This window comes from Capricornis sumatraensis, chromosome 3 (genome assembly GCF_032405125.1).
Source record: "Capricornis sumatraensis isolate serow.1 chromosome 3, serow.2, whole genome shotgun sequence".
NCBI classification, from domain to species: domain Eukaryota; kingdom Metazoa; phylum Chordata; class Mammalia; order Artiodactyla; family Bovidae; genus Capricornis; species Capricornis sumatraensis.
This window is the reverse complement of record NC_091071.1, coordinates 169,716,511-169,733,300: the sequence shown is the minus strand read 5'-3', so window position 1 is coordinate 169,733,300 and position 16,790 is coordinate 169,716,511. Positions and strand designations below refer to the sequence as shown.

The 16,790-nt window shown below is 42.8% G+C and overlaps 1 protein-coding gene across 3 annotated transcripts in view; it reads right to left on the bottom strand.

Moving 5' to 3' along the window:
* Window positions 1-1,877: 1,877 nt before the first annotated feature.
* The window catches only part of EYA3 (EYA transcriptional coactivator and phosphatase 3), a 96,249-nt gene continuing 81,336 nt past the window's right edge, over window positions 1,878-16,790 (bottom strand). For 2 of the 3 annotated variants that reach the window (XM_068968539.1, XM_068968540.1), the window contains 3 exons: window positions 15,998-16,119; window positions 9,833-9,933; window positions 1,878-5,449 (listed from right to left, as the gene is read on the bottom strand). In XM_068968539.1, coding sequence (XP_068824640.1) covers window positions 5,369-5,449; window positions 9,833-9,933; window positions 15,998-16,119 — 304 coding nt within the window. In that variant the 3' untranslated portion in view covers window positions 1,878-5,368. Of the gene's footprint in view, window positions 5,450-9,283; window positions 9,334-9,832; window positions 9,934-15,997; window positions 16,120-16,790 lie in introns of those variants that run through there. The other variant, XM_068968541.1, reaches the window with a different exon arrangement.

Genomic DNA, 16,790 nt, shown 5'->3' with positions numbered 1-16,790 from the left:
TTTATACACACAGAATGGTAGAGGCAGAAAGCATCTCCAGGATCACTCAGTTCAATGATTTCCAGACATTTGAATTTCATGAACCAGTAAAATGGCCAACATGTTTGCCAAGTTAATTTTAATAAAAAAGGGTAGTCAGGACCTCTCTGGTGGTCCTGTGGCTGACTCCGTGCTCCCAAAGCAGAGGGCCTGCCTGGGTTCGGTCTGTGGTCAGGGAACTAGACCCCACACGCCGCAACTGAGAGTTTACATGCCACAATGAAAACTGAAGATCCCTCATGCTGCAACTAAGACCTGGCACAGCCAAATAAATAAGAAATAATAAAATATTTTAAAAGTACTATGTATTAGTATATATGTGTATATATATATATATAAAAGGGCAGTAAAAACTACCACCATCTATTATCTATCACCTTATGAAAGGATATTTAACTTCAAAAACAGACCATTCAATTGAATATATTTAAACATACACACAAAAGCAAAATTGTTTTTCTTCTCAATTCAGAGGGAATATCAAGGGTTGAGACCTGAGGAGGCCAGGCCTGACCTTTAGAAATCCCTGGTCTTAGTGGCCAACGTAGCCGCAAACGTAAGAGGTTCTTAAGGAGTCCACTCAAATGAATACTTGCTATCAATTATACTTCAGTAAAATAGAAATACTTCCTACATTTAGTTTTCTCTACTTCTTCCTGTGATATGTGGAAGACTAGGCTCAGGGGAGATCATCTTGGCTAAGCTCTCATCTACATAGACTCCCTTTAGATGAAACTGTCAAATGAGAATAGGCCTGTAGCTTAAAAAGCTGTGGAATTGAGTGGTTTCATTTGTAAATAAGTACAGAATCAAGAATTTTAAAAAGATGACAGTGATATTGCAATTAAAAATTTCTTTCGAAGACTTCTATTTTTTTTTTTAATGTTAAGAACCTTGTTTTTGAAGAATAAAGAAACTCTTGATTTGCTCATTTTAACTTGCCACTGGAAAGATTCTTGAGAAATGTGCAGATATTACACCTTTTGGAAGAGGAGATGTTTTGCTCTTTGGGCTCAAAAGGTAATTGATACTCTGATGTACTTCAGAGTAATGAACAAGTTTACTTCAACTACACAGTGTGGCTCAGCTCAAAATATGCACCTTCTGAGCAAAAGATTTAATGCCCCAGTATACAAGAAAACCTCTTCTCTGGGGGAATTTATTTGGGGAAAAATATATCTTATAGTCTGACATGGATGGTATTTGGAAGCTAGAATCCAATTCTAATCTTATTTGGAATAAAAGGCAAAAGGACTCGTTTTCCAGACCAATGAAAAGTCTGACTCAAATCTAAAAAAATGAAGAGAAAAAATTAGCTAATGTAACATGAAAACAAGCCAATCAAACAGTTTGAGATCAGTTTGTCGGCTTTATTGCTTTTGCATTTTAAGCTCAGCACAGCAAGGTATTGATTTCTTAGTAATTAAATTTCAGCACATTTGACAGCAAATGAAATCTCTTGGCATTCCAGTCCTAAACTCTGAAAAGCAATATTTTTAGAAAGAATTGAAACTTTCCCTTGAAAATTATTTTAAAATTTTAATTTTCTCATTTATCTGTACTGAACGGCTAGTTTTGTTGTTGTTGTTTTTTTGGTGAAATTAATGATGAAGTTATTAAGAGGGTGCCATCTTTCTAATGAGCTCTGCATATTTTTTTTGAAGCCTGACTCAGGAGCCTACTCAGCTAGGCAACTGGGTTGATCCTACCCAGAAAAGACACAGGAGCAAACCATATAGAAAATAAAAACTTTATTTTTTCAAGTTTATAAGATAGTTCCCATTACATATAACATTATGGTCAAGGACTCGACAGCCACAAATGCCCGCAGTCACATAAATATATCCAATCAATGCCTTTTCCTGATAAATGAGGCACCTGAAGTCCAGAGGGTCATGTTTTGAGTAGAAGTCGTCCTTAATGGGATGGCTCCCATCAGTGCATTAGGAACTAGCCAAGTAACCTTGTGTGCTAGAGCTCTCTGACTTGGGAGAGGAGGGACAGGGCCTGCTGATCAGAGGTGGGCCAGAATTAGATGTTGTCTCATGGTTATCTTAAGATATTTCAAAATCTAGGAATTTCAATTTGGCTTCTACAGCTTGAGTATTTGGGGTTTCAACTTTTGAATGAAAAGGGAAACTGATTTAGTGGTGAGAAACAGAAGCTTGGCTTAAGAGGGGTCCTAATGCCCCCTTCTGCAGGAGCAAGGAGAGAAAGGCCCGAAGCTCACCACCTCATGGTTTCAGCCATCACTCCCCCAGGGAGAGGGAGTGTGTGGCTCCACCCCTTAGCCCCTCTCCGCCTTGGTTCAGTGGCACTGACACCCATTCAAGGCAGTGAACATTGAGAAGCTCCATATGCTGCAGCTGGAGTTGGCCCATCAGATTCTGCTTGGATCTTTAACGCGAACAAGTTTGTGTAAACTGCGAACAAGCTGTGGCACAAAGTCTCCTGGGACTCTAGGTTTGCTCCCCCCAGTTGCAGAGCAGAAGACAGAAATAACCCAAACCAAATAAAAGCCCCACTAGGCATCTAGATCTGGAGCAGGCATCCACTCTCCTGGCCACCACCTGGTGCCCCAGGGGCACCGAACAGGGTGATGCTAAGGCACAGTCAGTTTTACATTCGAAAGGAAAACCACCTCTTAGACCCAGGACACAGCTGACAATTCCAGATCCCTTACTCGAGATGGCCCAGCTTTCACCATGAAACGTGCAGACCCATCTTATAGAACCCACGGTGCCCAGCTGGGAAAGGGACTCATCGGGCGGGGACTCTTTCTAGTAGAGGGCTTCCCCCTAAATGAGAAGGACCCATAGTGTCCTTTGGACCTCAGCCTCCAAGAGCTTGCTGTGCTGGCCACTTGCTTTCCTCTCTGGATCTCTGTGCTGTGGAGGAAACCAGGTTTACTGAAGAGCACTGGGTTCCCTGGATGATTCATTTTGGCAAAGAGGAGCCAGGAAGCTCCCATTTTCTGTCTGCCCTCTGAACAACCAGAAAAGAGCAAAGACAGCACTGCCCAGGAAGCGTCCTCACTTCTCTTAGCCAGTTTCAAGTTCCTTTTGCAAAGACCTAAGCTGTGCAGTCAGAGCAGGAGGGAAAAGGCCATTGAAAAAGGAGTCCCAAGTCATACTCTAGGAACAAAGAGCTCCCAGCAGGCAAGCAGAGGAAAGTGTGTGTGTGTGTGCACGTGTGTACTTGTGTGCATGATGCGCGGACCGCTCTGCAGTCTCACCAGCCTGAAGCACAGCACCAGCCGGGTGGCCTATGCGCAGGGCAAGAAACCAACAGCTCTACTGGCAGGATGGGGTGGGCGTGGAGTGGCCTGGAAGTAAGGATCCACCGTGCACCCTAGAGCACGCTAAGATCAATTATCAAGCAAGACAGAGCAGCATCTGGGCAACTATGGTGAACTCGGACCAAACAGGTCTGCCTTTATATCCTCCCCCGTCCAAAGGAAACAGGCCGAAGAGGCAGCTTGGTGATGAGCACTGATTTGAGCTCCTCTCCAAACACCTCTTTCCTACGACTGAGTTACGAAGCACTTTCTCAATCCGTTCTGAAGGAATGTGTACACCAGCCTTTCTCTGGGTGATCTGGCATTAGAGGGAATCTGGCCCCTTTTGTGCTGGGAGCATCCCCAAGTGGATACGCTGAACCTCTGAGTGTAAGCAGTGATGGCTGTGGTTGGTCAAGGATGCCACCTGCTAAGGACCCAGACTGCACCTCTCTGAGGTACTTATAAAATCACCTCTCTCCATGCCACCTGGGAGAGGCTAAACTTCCTGAGCTCTAAGGAAGTTTATGCGGCCTGAGCACTGCCCAGGCTGCTCATGGAGGGTGGGGCATCCACAAATACAGCTGGACTGAAGGTTGTGACTCATGTCTGGGCACCCACCCAACTTCCCAGAGGTCAGGCTGGGAGATGTTCCTGCATTTGGCCCATGGTTGAGTTTTCAGGCATGGCGTAGGGGATCTACAACCTCATTTAAATCAGGTGAGTTTTTCTGGCTTTCGAGTTTCCCATTTTAGAAAGGGACTTGAGAAGTGGGAGGCGGATCCCATGGGAAAACTGGGCTTTGATCACAGCCATTTGGTCTTCAGTTTCAGGCCGAGATCTGGGTACATGCCCAGGACACCACTCACAGGGCTTAAAGGATTCAGGGCATGAAGTCAAATCCCTTAGTAGTTTTGGCCAAAATGCGGTTATGGGCCTTTTCTCAGACTTGATTTGACTACTTGGGTCCAAAGCCTGGGGACTGGCCAGAGCTGTGTGTGGGGGTGGATATGAGGTGCAGAGGGTGGACTAGCCTGGCACTGATGACTAAGAAGGGGGAGGCCCGGTGGGGATGGCCTCTGCTGGGGAAGGGCGCTTCTCTGCAGGAGAAAAAGTTGGAATCTTCCTGTTTCAAGGGCCAAAGAAGTGGCAATTTCTAAGAAGCCTTAGGTCTTCTCTCCAGTTTGAAGGTAAGCCCTCGTTAGCTTTGACGAAGAGTCAAGCTGAAGGCTGAAAATTTACTAAGAAGAGTTTCTAGGGTTGTGCCATTTGGTCAAAAAGGGAGAGGGATTGGGAAGGGGACTAAGGCTTTTAGGATGGGAAATAGCAAAGTCTAAAATTAATCAGTGTCCCAGGCCCTACAGTTTAGCCAACCAGGAGGTGGAAGAGTGGGAAGGAGCCCAGCCTCGCGAGCAGACCACTGGAGCAGCTAAGGAGGTGCTACTGTCACAGAGAGGTATCTCAGACATTTCAGTTACGATTTTCCACGGAAACTTTACACAACCCTTTCTTGCTAGAAAAAGAAAGGGGGAGGGGAATCTGCTTCAGAGAGACCAGACCCTTACCTATAAAAATAACATATACATTCACTGGGAGTATGTTCTACAGCTAAGGAGATTACAAAGACTGCAAGAGATGTTATTATAAACGTCTGCTGCGTTTATCCTATCACCACAAGTTCATAGCAGTTCTCAATCTGGTCATGGATGCAGAGTGCAACTCTGCCCCAAGGATTTCCTTTTCTTTTTCTTCATTTTTCTGAAACAAAATAAAACAAACAAACAAAAAACCAGAAGAATTAAAAGCACTGTAGCTGCGGTGAGTCTATTGTTCTCTCAATCCAACTATCTCCCGCTCCTGTGCGAGGATGAACACGGGGCTGCAGCTCACGCATAGCAAAAATCAGCTTCATCTCTTGCAGCTGTTGGTTTTGATTGTGTTCTCGCCAGCATTCCATGGAGAAAGAGAGAGAGAATTCCCAGTTGGTTCCGGTCTCCGGCTCCCTTCAAGGAGTGAAAAGGAGCTCATGGGGAAGGCTCTTCATTCCAGTTTTTAGAGAAAATCAAGCTCCAAAGCCTGGTGGAGGGACACCAGGTCTCCGTGGTTTGTGATCCTCCAGAAGGGCATGTTGTGCTGGAAGGGGAGCAGGGGTAACTGGTTAACTCAAGTTCTTCTGGGAGCTCATATTCATCCATACCCCTTCCTCCACAGACCTCTCCCCAAAGTACTTGGAACCCTCTCTACTGCTACCCACATTGTAAGATCATTATACTGATCAAATATGTATAAGGACTTTGTGCTTCCCCTGTGGCACAGTGGTCAGGAATCCACCTGCCAATGTAGGAGACGTGGGTTTGATCCCTGTGTCGGGAAGATACTCTGGAGTAAGAAATGGCAACCCACTCCAATATCCTTACTTGGAAAATTCCATGGACAGAGGAGTCTGGTGGGCTACATGCAGTCCGTGGCTTGCAAAGAGTTGGACATGAGTGAGTGACTGCGCATGCACGTAAGGACTTTGCATACACTTAACATATGTGAGCGATTTTAATTAGGTTTCAGCAGTAACTCTGTGCTTTGAGATATACTTGTTCTAGATACTATGTAGGATACTCAGATCAAGTAAGATGACCCATGTAAGAAATCAGTATTAAAATAATATTATTTTGTAATATTAACATTTTCACATAGATCCTGGAATGTGAAGTCAAGTGGGTCTTAGGAAGGAAGCATCACTATGAACAAAGCTAGTGGAGATGATGGAATTCCAGTTGAGCTATTTCAAATCCTAAAAGATGATGCTGTGAAAGTGCTGCACTCAATATGCCAGCAAATTTGGAAAACTCAGCAGTGGCCACAGGACTGGAAAAGGTCAGTTTTCATTCCAATCCCAAAGAAAGGCAATGCCAAAGAATGCTCAAACTACCACACAATTGCACTCATCTCACATGCTAGTAAAGTAATGCTCAAAATTCTCCAAGCCAGGCTTCCGCAATATGTGAACTATGAACTTCCAGATGTTCAAGCTGGTTTTAGAAAAGGCAGAGGAACCAGAGATCAAATTGTCAACATCTGCTGGATCATTGAGAAAGCAAGAGAGTTCCAGAAAAACATCTATTTCTGCTTTATTGACTATGCCAAAGCCTCTGACTGTGTGGATCACAATAAACTGTGGAAAATTCTGAAAGAGATGGGAATACCAGACCACCTGACCTGCCTGTTGAGAAACCTGTATGCACGTCAGGAAGCAACGGTTAGAACAGGACATGGAACAACAGACTGGTTCCAAATAGGAAAAGGAGTACATCAAGGCTATATATTGTCACCCTGCTTATTTAACTTATATGCAGAGTACATCATGAGAAACACTGGGCTGGAAGAAGCACAAGCTGGAATCAAGATTGCTAGGAGAAATATCAATAACCTCAGATATGCAGATGACACCATCCTTATGGCAGAAAGTGAAGAAGAACTAAAAAGCCTCTTGATGAAAGTAAAAGAGGAGAGTGAAAAAGTTGGCTTAAAACTCAACATTCAGAAAACGAAGATCATGGCATCCGGTCCCATCACTTCATGGGAAACAGATGGGAAAACAGTGGAAACAGTGGCTGACTTTATTTTTCTAGGCTCCAGAATCACTGCAGATGGCGATTGCAGCCATGGAATTAAAAGACGCTTACTCCTTGGAAGAAAAGTTACGACCAACCTAGACAGCATATTAAAAAGCAGAGACATTACTTTGCCAACAAAGGTCTGTCTAGTCAAGGCTATGGTTTTTCCAGTGGTCATGTATGGATGTGAGAGTTGGACTGTGAAGAAAGCTGAATGCTAAAGAATTGATGCTTTTCAACTGTGGTGTTGGAGAAGACTCTTGAGAGTCCCTTGGACTGCAAGGAGATACAACCAGTCTATCCTAAAGGAGATCAGTCCTGGGTGTTCATTGGAAGGACTGATGTTGAAGCTGAAACTCTAATACTTTGGCCACCTGATGCGAAGAGCTGACTCATCTGAAAAGACTCTGATGCTGGGAAAGATTAAGGGCAGGAGGAGAAGGGGATGACAGACGATGATACGGTTGGATGGCATCATCAACTCAATGGACACGCGTTTGGGTGGACTCTGGAAGTTGGTGACAGGGAGGCCTGGCGTGCTGTAGTTCATGGGGTCGCAAAAAATTGGACACGACTGAGCGACTGAACTGAACATTTTCTTACAAATAGTCTATTTTTTATTAGGTGCAGAGCTGCAGGCCCAAATCTTGTTCATGACCAAGATGCACAACATAGAGATCAAGGAAATAACAGTCCAGGTTCGATGCAGGATACAGGATGCTTGGGGCTGGTGCACTGGGATGACCCAGAGGGATGGTATGGGCGGGAGGTGGGAGAAGGGCGTTCAGGATGGGGAACACGTGTATACCCGTGGCGGATTCATGTTGATGTATGGCAAAACCAATACAATATTGAAAAGTAATTAGCCTCCAATTAAAATAAGTAAATTTATATTTTAAAAAAAGGAAATAATAATCCCACTATCTTAGGTGATCAGTCATGTACAGAATACTGTGTGCCATTCTGGAAGCCACATTTTAAAGAAAAGCTTTGAAAAACGTGAGTGGTGGAAAACATGTTCTATCAAGTCGATGGAGGTTAGCTTTACTAATCATCTTGTTCACACTGGTTGCAAGTGACCTGGAATATTGAAAGTCCCGAGAACACAGTTCTTTTGGCATGGAGCTCAGTGCTTTTTCAAGCCTACTGCTCACATATAGTATTTTTAAAGGTCTTTAATATACAGAAGAGGAGGGCTTCCCTGGTGTCCAGAGGTTAAGAATCTATCTTCCAATGCGATCCCTGGTGAGGGAACTAAGATCCCAAATGCTCCAATTACTGAAGCCTGTGCCCTCTAGAGCCTGTGCTCAGCAATTAAGAGAAGCCTATGTATCGCACCTACAGAGAAGCCCTTGCACACTTCAACAAAAATACCCATCACAGCCGAAAAAGAAGAAAAAGAAAAAAGAGAGGAAGACGACTTGTGCTCAGCAGTACGAGATTAAGACCAGGAAGCAAAGGAGAAATGTTACGTTCAATGGAAGGAGGAACATTCTAAGAACCTGAACGACTCCACAGTGGAACAGGATATCTGAGAAGCAGTTTCCTCATCCTCAGGTATACTCAAGCAAGGACTTGACAGAAAGTCTGGCAAAGAAGCTGCAGAAAAGATCCCTCACAGGGAGGAGACTGACCTGGATGGAGCTCTAAGACATTTGCCACTGGCTATAGCCTACGGCATCTACTTGGAGACATGAAGTCTGATAATACTTGAGCTGTTATCTTCCCCATTCCCTTCTTTAGACCAAGAAGCACCAGCGCCTACATCCACTAGTGAGTTCCCCAGAGGGCAACAAGCACTTTAAAATTAAAGTTTTGGAGATAACATATGAAAAAAAAACCAAAAACAAACCCTTGAAGAAAGTCCTTGAATTGCTATCTAGAGTGGCAAATGAAAACATAATTAGGTATTAATGCCACTGACTACCAATTCATTAACAGCTGCCGAAGGTTTGTGTGTTAGCTAGATGGAAAAAAATCAGGGCAGATGGTTCTAGCTGGCAACCCAGTGCCTCCATGTCTAAGAAACTGCTGGAAGAAAACTGAGGTGGAGAGGGAAAGAACTTCTGCAGGTCCATTTAGCAGATGTAGACTCTCAAAGAGAGTAAGTAAACTGTCCAAAGTCACAGAGCTAATAAATGGGTGCAGTGAGACGTGAACATATCTTCATAGCCAAGACTTTTTCATCTGCTGTGCCCCGTATTAAAAAGGGATGACCTGGAGTTGCGAGTGCTTAGCAAGGAGGTTAACATCGGGATAATTTTTCCAGGGCTCAGGAGCAGGCAGGACTTTCTCTAAACAACTCCCAGTTGATTGCACTGGTTTTTTGAGAATCCAAACCCTAGGAAAGTCTGAATGATTGGTCTTTTTGGTAGTGGAGTCTCACCCTCTTGAGAAAGCATCGCCCTGTAAGATGAAGATGAGGCCAACATCAGGTTTAGTTATGTGGGCTCCTTGTAGGAGGGCTCAAACATTTTAAGATTTTCAGCATGGCAGGGAGGAGAGAAAAGGGGAGGATCTAATAACTTACAAGGAAAACTCCATGGGGCGGGGCGGGGGCGGGGGAATGACCCTTCTGCTTTTTTTGACCAAAGAAAAATGGGGGCTTCCCTGCGGTTCAGTGGCTTAAATTCCATGCTCCCAATGCAAGGGCCTGGATTCAATCCCTGGTCGGGGAACTAAATCCCACAAGCCACAAATAGGAGTCTGCATGCCACAACTAAAAGACCCTGTATGCCGCAACTAAGACCCAGCGCAGCCAAATACATTTTTTAAAAAAGAAAGAAAAAATGGGAGAGGAAGGGAAAACAGTGTAAATGCACAACAGATCGCTATTTCCGAGTTTTAGGATTCTTCTAATTGCTCAATGTATTCGCATATAGACTATGTTTTTTGCCCTGGTTACCTGTTTGGCTGCAATTTCTTCATCTCGTCCATCTCCAATCACTACATATGTGACTTTTTTTCCAAACCTCGACACAATTCTCTCGAAGCAGCTCTCCTTACCTGATAAGAAAAAGACATTTCCTCTTAAGACACTCCTTCTTTCTTCAATATCAAAGAAAAGGGATGCTGCTCGGTTCACCTGCCTGTGCTTAGACAAAGTCAGGGCGGCAGCTGGAGAGCCAGCAGGCCCTCTGCCCAAAGAATGTGAAACTGTTCCATTCACACCGCAGACTTTTTAGGCACTGGCTCCCTGGGTTTTTTCTTTAGCAGTGAGGGTGAAGTCCTGAAGATCTTAGCGTGGGGGTTTCTATAAACACAGTGTGGGAGCTGTGCACACGTCCTCCCTCTTCCACAGCTCCTGGACTTCACGGCATACAGAGCAGTTTTCAAGTAATTCTTCCGCTTAAGATAATCTGGTGAGATGAGATCCATCCTCTCTTTCAGTCGATGGAAATACACCCAAACTTGCCCCAGATTACAAACAAGCCAGTAGCTAGACTCTGAGCCTCTGACTCTAAGTCTAGGCTCTGGTCACTGTGCCATGAAGAAAGGATGATTTTTGAGGGGAAACTATTAGTGAAAGAAAAAGATGAGGAAGTCCCTGATTCCTGGTGAGTAATTGGGAACAAACAGGCATTTCCTTCCAACTCTACATTTCCTAGAGAAATAGTTCTAGGCGTGGGCCTATGTCTCTCATGAGGGGAGGAGCCAGAGTACCAAGTGTGTCACAGCTGGAATTCCCTCCCTCATCTGCGTAACTACAGCTGAGATCCTGTATCACTTTCAGTGACCTTGGGAAATGGGCGATTTAAAACCACTGCAGACAGTTCTTGGAAACACAGTAATGTATCAGAGCTCAAATCCCACCTGGAACCAACATCTAAATCTAAACGCTCACACATAACACTGCTGTGGCAAAGACACTATTTGCACAAGTAAATAAAATTATTTCTCTTGTGCTTCCTTCACCATCTCTTAGGCTTTATTTCTGTTTCTGCCATATTCTTCAGTTAAGCAAGGCCCTAACTCTGCTTTTTTTTTTTTTCATTCTGCTCCATTAACCTTCTTGTCCTTCCTGATTCAAGTGACTGACTTCACACCAGGGCTCCTGTGTGAATAAGAAAAAGGTGCCTCTTCCTCAAGGCACTTGAATGCCATCTGCTGGAAAACTGCTGTAATAAAATATACAACTATAGGAAATATACAAATCTCAGATGACTACAACATAAGTAACAAGAACCTTACACCCATACTCAGAAGTCCTAGGTGGTACAGCTGAGCAACTCCCAAGTCTGTGACAAGCCTAGCTCACGTGGCACCTCAAACCTGGACCAGACTCTAGTGCACTCTTAACACAAGGGGCTTCAATCTCCCACTCAACACAAGGCTTGGTTTAGATGCACTTAGGTCCTTTTCAATGCTCCCACTTTACAACAGCACTGTCACACCTTACACTGATATCAAGCATTCAAACCATGTTTGCTGAGTAAATACATATTAATTTCATAAATGATTCAGGGGATGACATTAGTCCAGATCTTCAGCCCCAATTTAAGCACTAAATAATTCAACTAATAATGAGTTAATTTATGTTCTTATTAAGTGTTAAAAGTTGTGTGTCTAATCCCACTCCAACCATTATGTCCTTACTACCTAATCCAACCTCTGCTAGAGCCACAGTCAAATTTACAATTTAGAGAAAAAACTTTTAGTAGGATCCTAAATCAGTAGGATTTTAGAAATTTCTCCTAAGACCTAACAAAGGGTAAGTCTTATATTTAGAAGACAGAGACACTGAGATGTTTTCATTGTCCTGGCCTGCAATGATCAAGGAAGAAATACAATTAGGAATATCTCCTTTAAAAGGATTAAGAATGAGTTATTAACAGCTCAGAGTAAAGTAATAGCCATTTGAAAAAATAATATCAACATACTTGGTAAATACACTTTCATTTTATACTTTTAAAGCAATCCTAGAGATAAGCTTTCCTGTTCGGGAGGATGAGACCAATGAGTGGTAAGCTTACCAAATGTCAAGCAATAGAAGCTGTAACTGCAAGACACCCAGGCCTGCGGAGAAGATTCAAGTTCCTGGGCTTCCTCTATTAGAAACACTGTTGCCATTTTCAGAAATGATCTTGAGAATTCTCTTTAATGTCCAGATCACAGAGAGGCTGTGCAGAGAACTGCAGTTCTGAAATAATTTCAGAGGAACTGAACAAACATTCCCTCTGCCCACTCTCATCTTACAGCTCTGTGAAGGAAAGCCTCAAGCCTCTCACTGTGGTTACCATGGTGTCAGGTACCACTGGAGCTCAGCTAATGAGCTCTGGACGAAATGAGAAAATCACCAAATAAGCACACTTATTGTCAGAAGGAATAAAGTCACGTCCATTAGTTTGATGAGCCTCTGAGTGCCAGGAAGCCGAATCAAGCACCACAGAAATCTACCTTTCAGGTGTGGGAACCTAAGTGAATGATCAGAGTTCTTTCAAAAGGCACAGTAAAGCAGTGGCAGCAGGAGCAAAATCTGAAGGGGAGGTTTCAGATATATCTCCCCTATCAAATCCCTTGTAAATGAAATAATTCGACCACACAAAAAAAGAACAATAAAAACAAATCCCTGTATACCTATCACCAACCCAGCTTTGTCAAACCATAGCACTTTAGAGTTGCTTTAAATTAAAAAAAATATATAAGAATGAGGGTTTCCCTGGTGGATCAGTGGTAAAGAATCTGCCTGCCAATGCAGGAGACATGGGTTCAATCCCTGTTTGGGAAGATCCCACATGCTGCAAAGCAACTAAGCCTGCGTGCCACAATACTGAGGCTGTGTTCTAGAGCCTGTGCTCTGCACCAAGAGCAGTCACTGCAATGAGCAGCCCGAGCACCACAACTACAGAGGAGACTTGCTGGCCGCAACCAGAGCAAAGCCCACACAGCAACCAAGACCCAGCACAGCCAAAAGTAAAAAGAATTATATACATAAAGAAATAAGAATGAGATCATACAATTTGAAATTTCTGATGTATGCCTACTTGATGCTATTCTTCCTCCTCCTTTCTCCCCATGAGTCTATATATCTATAAACAATGTATGGTTATTATTGTGAATATTTTTTTTTACTTTTATGTAAATTTTGCATACTGTACATACTATTTGCAATATGTTTTTTTTTGTGTTCAACACTTTTTAATACTAATCTTTAGGGAAACATATAGCTTACTTACAAGGGCTTTATAGTATTCCGTTGTATCATGTCTATTTTCTGTTCACAGACAGGTTTACCTGCTGTTTCTCATTATCTTTTATTATGAATAAGACTGCATAAAAAAAAGTCCTTACATGTACCTCCTTTTGCAAATGAGAATTACTCCAGGGAAGGAGCTGGCATATTTTAGGCTTTGCAGGTCATACAATCTCTGTTGCAACTATTCAAGTCTGCTACTGTCGTGTGAAAGCAGCTATGGAAATGATCAAGCATGGCTTCTGTTTCAATAAAACTTTACAAAAACAGGCAGTGGGCAGAATTCGGTATGTAGCTCTAGTCTGAGACCCTCAAAATATTTTTTGTCAACCTAATAAATGGGCTATGTATCACATTTTAATGTGCATTTTCTTAATTTGCAGATCCTTAATTGACGAGGTCAAAAAACTTCTCATGCATTTACTAACAATTTGGGTTTCTTTTTCTGCAAATTGGCTGTTACAAGGTTTGTGTCTACTTTTTTTTTTTTACATTATGTTGTTTATTGATTTGTAGGAGTTCTTTACTAATTAACAAGTACATGTATTACAAATATCTTCTCTCAGTCTGTGACTTGGCTTGTCACTTTATGTCATCTTTCACTGTATATAAAAGTTTCATGCAACCAAAATGATTGTTTTTTTCTGTTTTTGTTTTTTTTAAACATTATTTTTGGGTTCTCTTAAATGAAATCCCTCCCTACCTCAAGGTCATACAGATAGTTTTATATTTCTCTTCAAAACTGCAAGTTTTGCTTTTCATGTTACATTTTTTATCCACCTAGAATTTTAGTTTTGCAAATAGCATAAAGAAGAAATCCAATTCTGCTTTTTCCCCCATACAGAAAACCAATTATTCTAGCACCACTGACTGAGGGTAAGTCCCATCAGGACAGAGGATTCTGTCACGGGTATATTCCTAGTGCCCTGGCAATGCCTGACACCTTTTAATCTAGTGGATACCTAGAGTTCACCTTCACACTAGAGCTGTCTCCTCTGCTGCGACAGGGAAGCAGGAACTGTAGACACAGACTAAAGCATCTGGAGGGGGCAGGAGACAGTTGTCACTGGACCTTGTACAGCACATACGATTAGAGTGTGCTGCCTTCTCAGCAGAACAAGCTGGTTTTATAGAAGGTCAAAAAGAGTCAAAGTGAAGTCGCTCAGTCGTGTCTGACTCTTTGCGACCCCATGGACTGCAGCCTCCCAGGCTCCTCCGTCTATGGGATTTTCCAGGCAAGAGTACTGGAGTGGGTTGCCGTTTCCTTCTCCAGAGGATCTTCCCAACTCAGGGACTGAACCCGGGTCTCCTGCATTGCAGGCGGACGCTTTACCCTCTAAAGCCACCAGGGAAGCCTGGTGCCAATTAGTTTATCAATTCAGCACATACTTATCAAGTACTTGAAGTGAAGTGAAGTGAAGTTGCTCAGTCGTGTCCGACTCTTTGCGACCCCATAGACTGCAGCCTGCCAGGCTCCTCTGTCCATGGGATTTTCCAGGCAATAGTACTGGAGTGGATTGCCATTTCCTTCTCCAGGGGATCTTCCCAAACCAGGGCTCGAACCCGGGTCTCCCGCATTGTAGACAGATGCTTTACCATCTGAGCCACCAGGGAAGTCTATTTCATATATTTAGTACTGAATACATTTTTAGCGGATAAAAAATATCTTCTCATACACAGTCTGATTTGATTTTCAAAACCTCTCTGGTAGTTTCTCATCTTACATGAGAAAACTGAGGCTCAGGAGATATAGTAATTTCCTGAAGAGCTAAGAAGCAGGGGAATTAGGACACTATCCTGGTCCTCATTTTTTTTTCTTTTTCTAACCATTTAAAAACATATTTTTCAGTAATAATAAGTGTACTCACATTGTTGAGCAACAGTTCTCCAGAGCTTGTTATTTTACAAAATTAGAATTCTATACCCACCAAGCAACAACTCCCTATTTCCCCTTTCCCCAAGCTTCTGTTAACCGCCACTCTACTTTATGTTTCTATGAATCGAACTACTCTAGGAACCTTATACAAAGTGGAAATATACAGTATTTATCTTTTTGTGATTGACTTATTAGCATAATGTCTTCATGGTTCATACATGTAGTACCCATATGACAGGATTTCCTTCCCTTTTGAGATTGGCTACTATCCCACTGTATGCATATTCCGCCTTTCATTTATCCATTCATTTGACGGACATTTGGGGTTGCTTCCACCTTGCGGCTTTTGAGAATAATGCTGCTATGAACAAAGGCTTGCACGTATTTCTTTGGGATCTGCTTTGGATCCTTCTGGCTATATGCCCAGCAGTGGGGCTGCCGGATCACCTGACAGTTCAATTTTGAATTTTTCTGTGCAACAGCCATACTGATTTCCACAGCAGTTGCACCATTTTACAATCCCACCACAAGTGCACACGGGTTCCAAATTTTCCACATTCTTGCCAACACTTGTTATTTTCTGTTTGTTTTTTTAATAGCAACCGTCCTAACAGGTGTGAGGGATTTAATCATTTTAAAGTACATAGCTTAGTCTTTTTAATCTGGTGTTTTTTTGATACTATACTGCAGCACTCTATGAAAGATAAATCTGAAATGAGGCACAAGTAGATTTCTAAACTAGGTATTATGTTCTTTCAAATGGAAAAGAAAAGAGCACAATACATTTTAAGTCTGACAGACTTGGATTTGAATCCTGTCAAGCTGCGAAGTCCTGAGTCAACCTGAACTGCCTCATCAGTAATGTCAGGAGAAGAATACAGAGGATTATAGATATACCCATATGTAAAGTGTCTAACAGCAGGACTGGTAAATAATAGGAGCATCCTAAGTAGCAAGTATTACTGTAAGGCCAGTCATAAGAAACAAAATTGATGCCATACCAATTTTGGTAGCACTGTAGATGTTTTCAATAGGAAATATTTCTCCTAGCCCATATAGGAGAACCTTGGCCAGAGCTGGAACCAGTTGGGTTGTAGTGATCAGAACATTTACACAATTCTTTCTGCAAGGGAGAAAAAGACAATAAAAAAGTGAAATCAAACCAATCTGGGAACAAGAACTCAAATGAGTCTTCTCTGTAGGATCTACTTGTGCAAAATGAACCTCAAAGCTCCTGGTGTGGCATTTGCTCAGCGCCAACGTTCAGCTCCTGCTCCAGCTCAGGTTTACTCACCTTCCAAATTCAAAGGCAGAGATTCTGTGGTGGACACAGAGCAGCACCCTGTTCTCACCTCATGTGCATTCTAGCTCACTGCACTGCTGGCAAACGCCATGAGCCCACGGCACTGACACCACACTACAGGAACATGACGAGGCTTTCAGCTGCAGCGGCACTTCATCTCAGTGCAGCTCAGCCCTTACAGGAGATCCGACTTCAGTACTCTCTGCTCGTCACACAACGGCAACACACAGGTCAGAATATACATTCTTTTCTCAAGTCCTTCCCTTCACAGATATCCAACCGTGGGTGTCAGTTTCTGTTTACTCTACTAGGCTGTACGTGTGGAATTCTTGCTTTGAAGGAGGGATGAATAAGGCTATGTTTTTATTTCCCATTCTAAGCTTTGAGCTCAAATCTCCTTAATCTGCTTAATGTACCCTTTTTCTTTTGAATCCTGTCTTCCTGCTACATTTCTTTGGAGCTTCCTGTATTTAGGGTATTTGTAAAGTCTC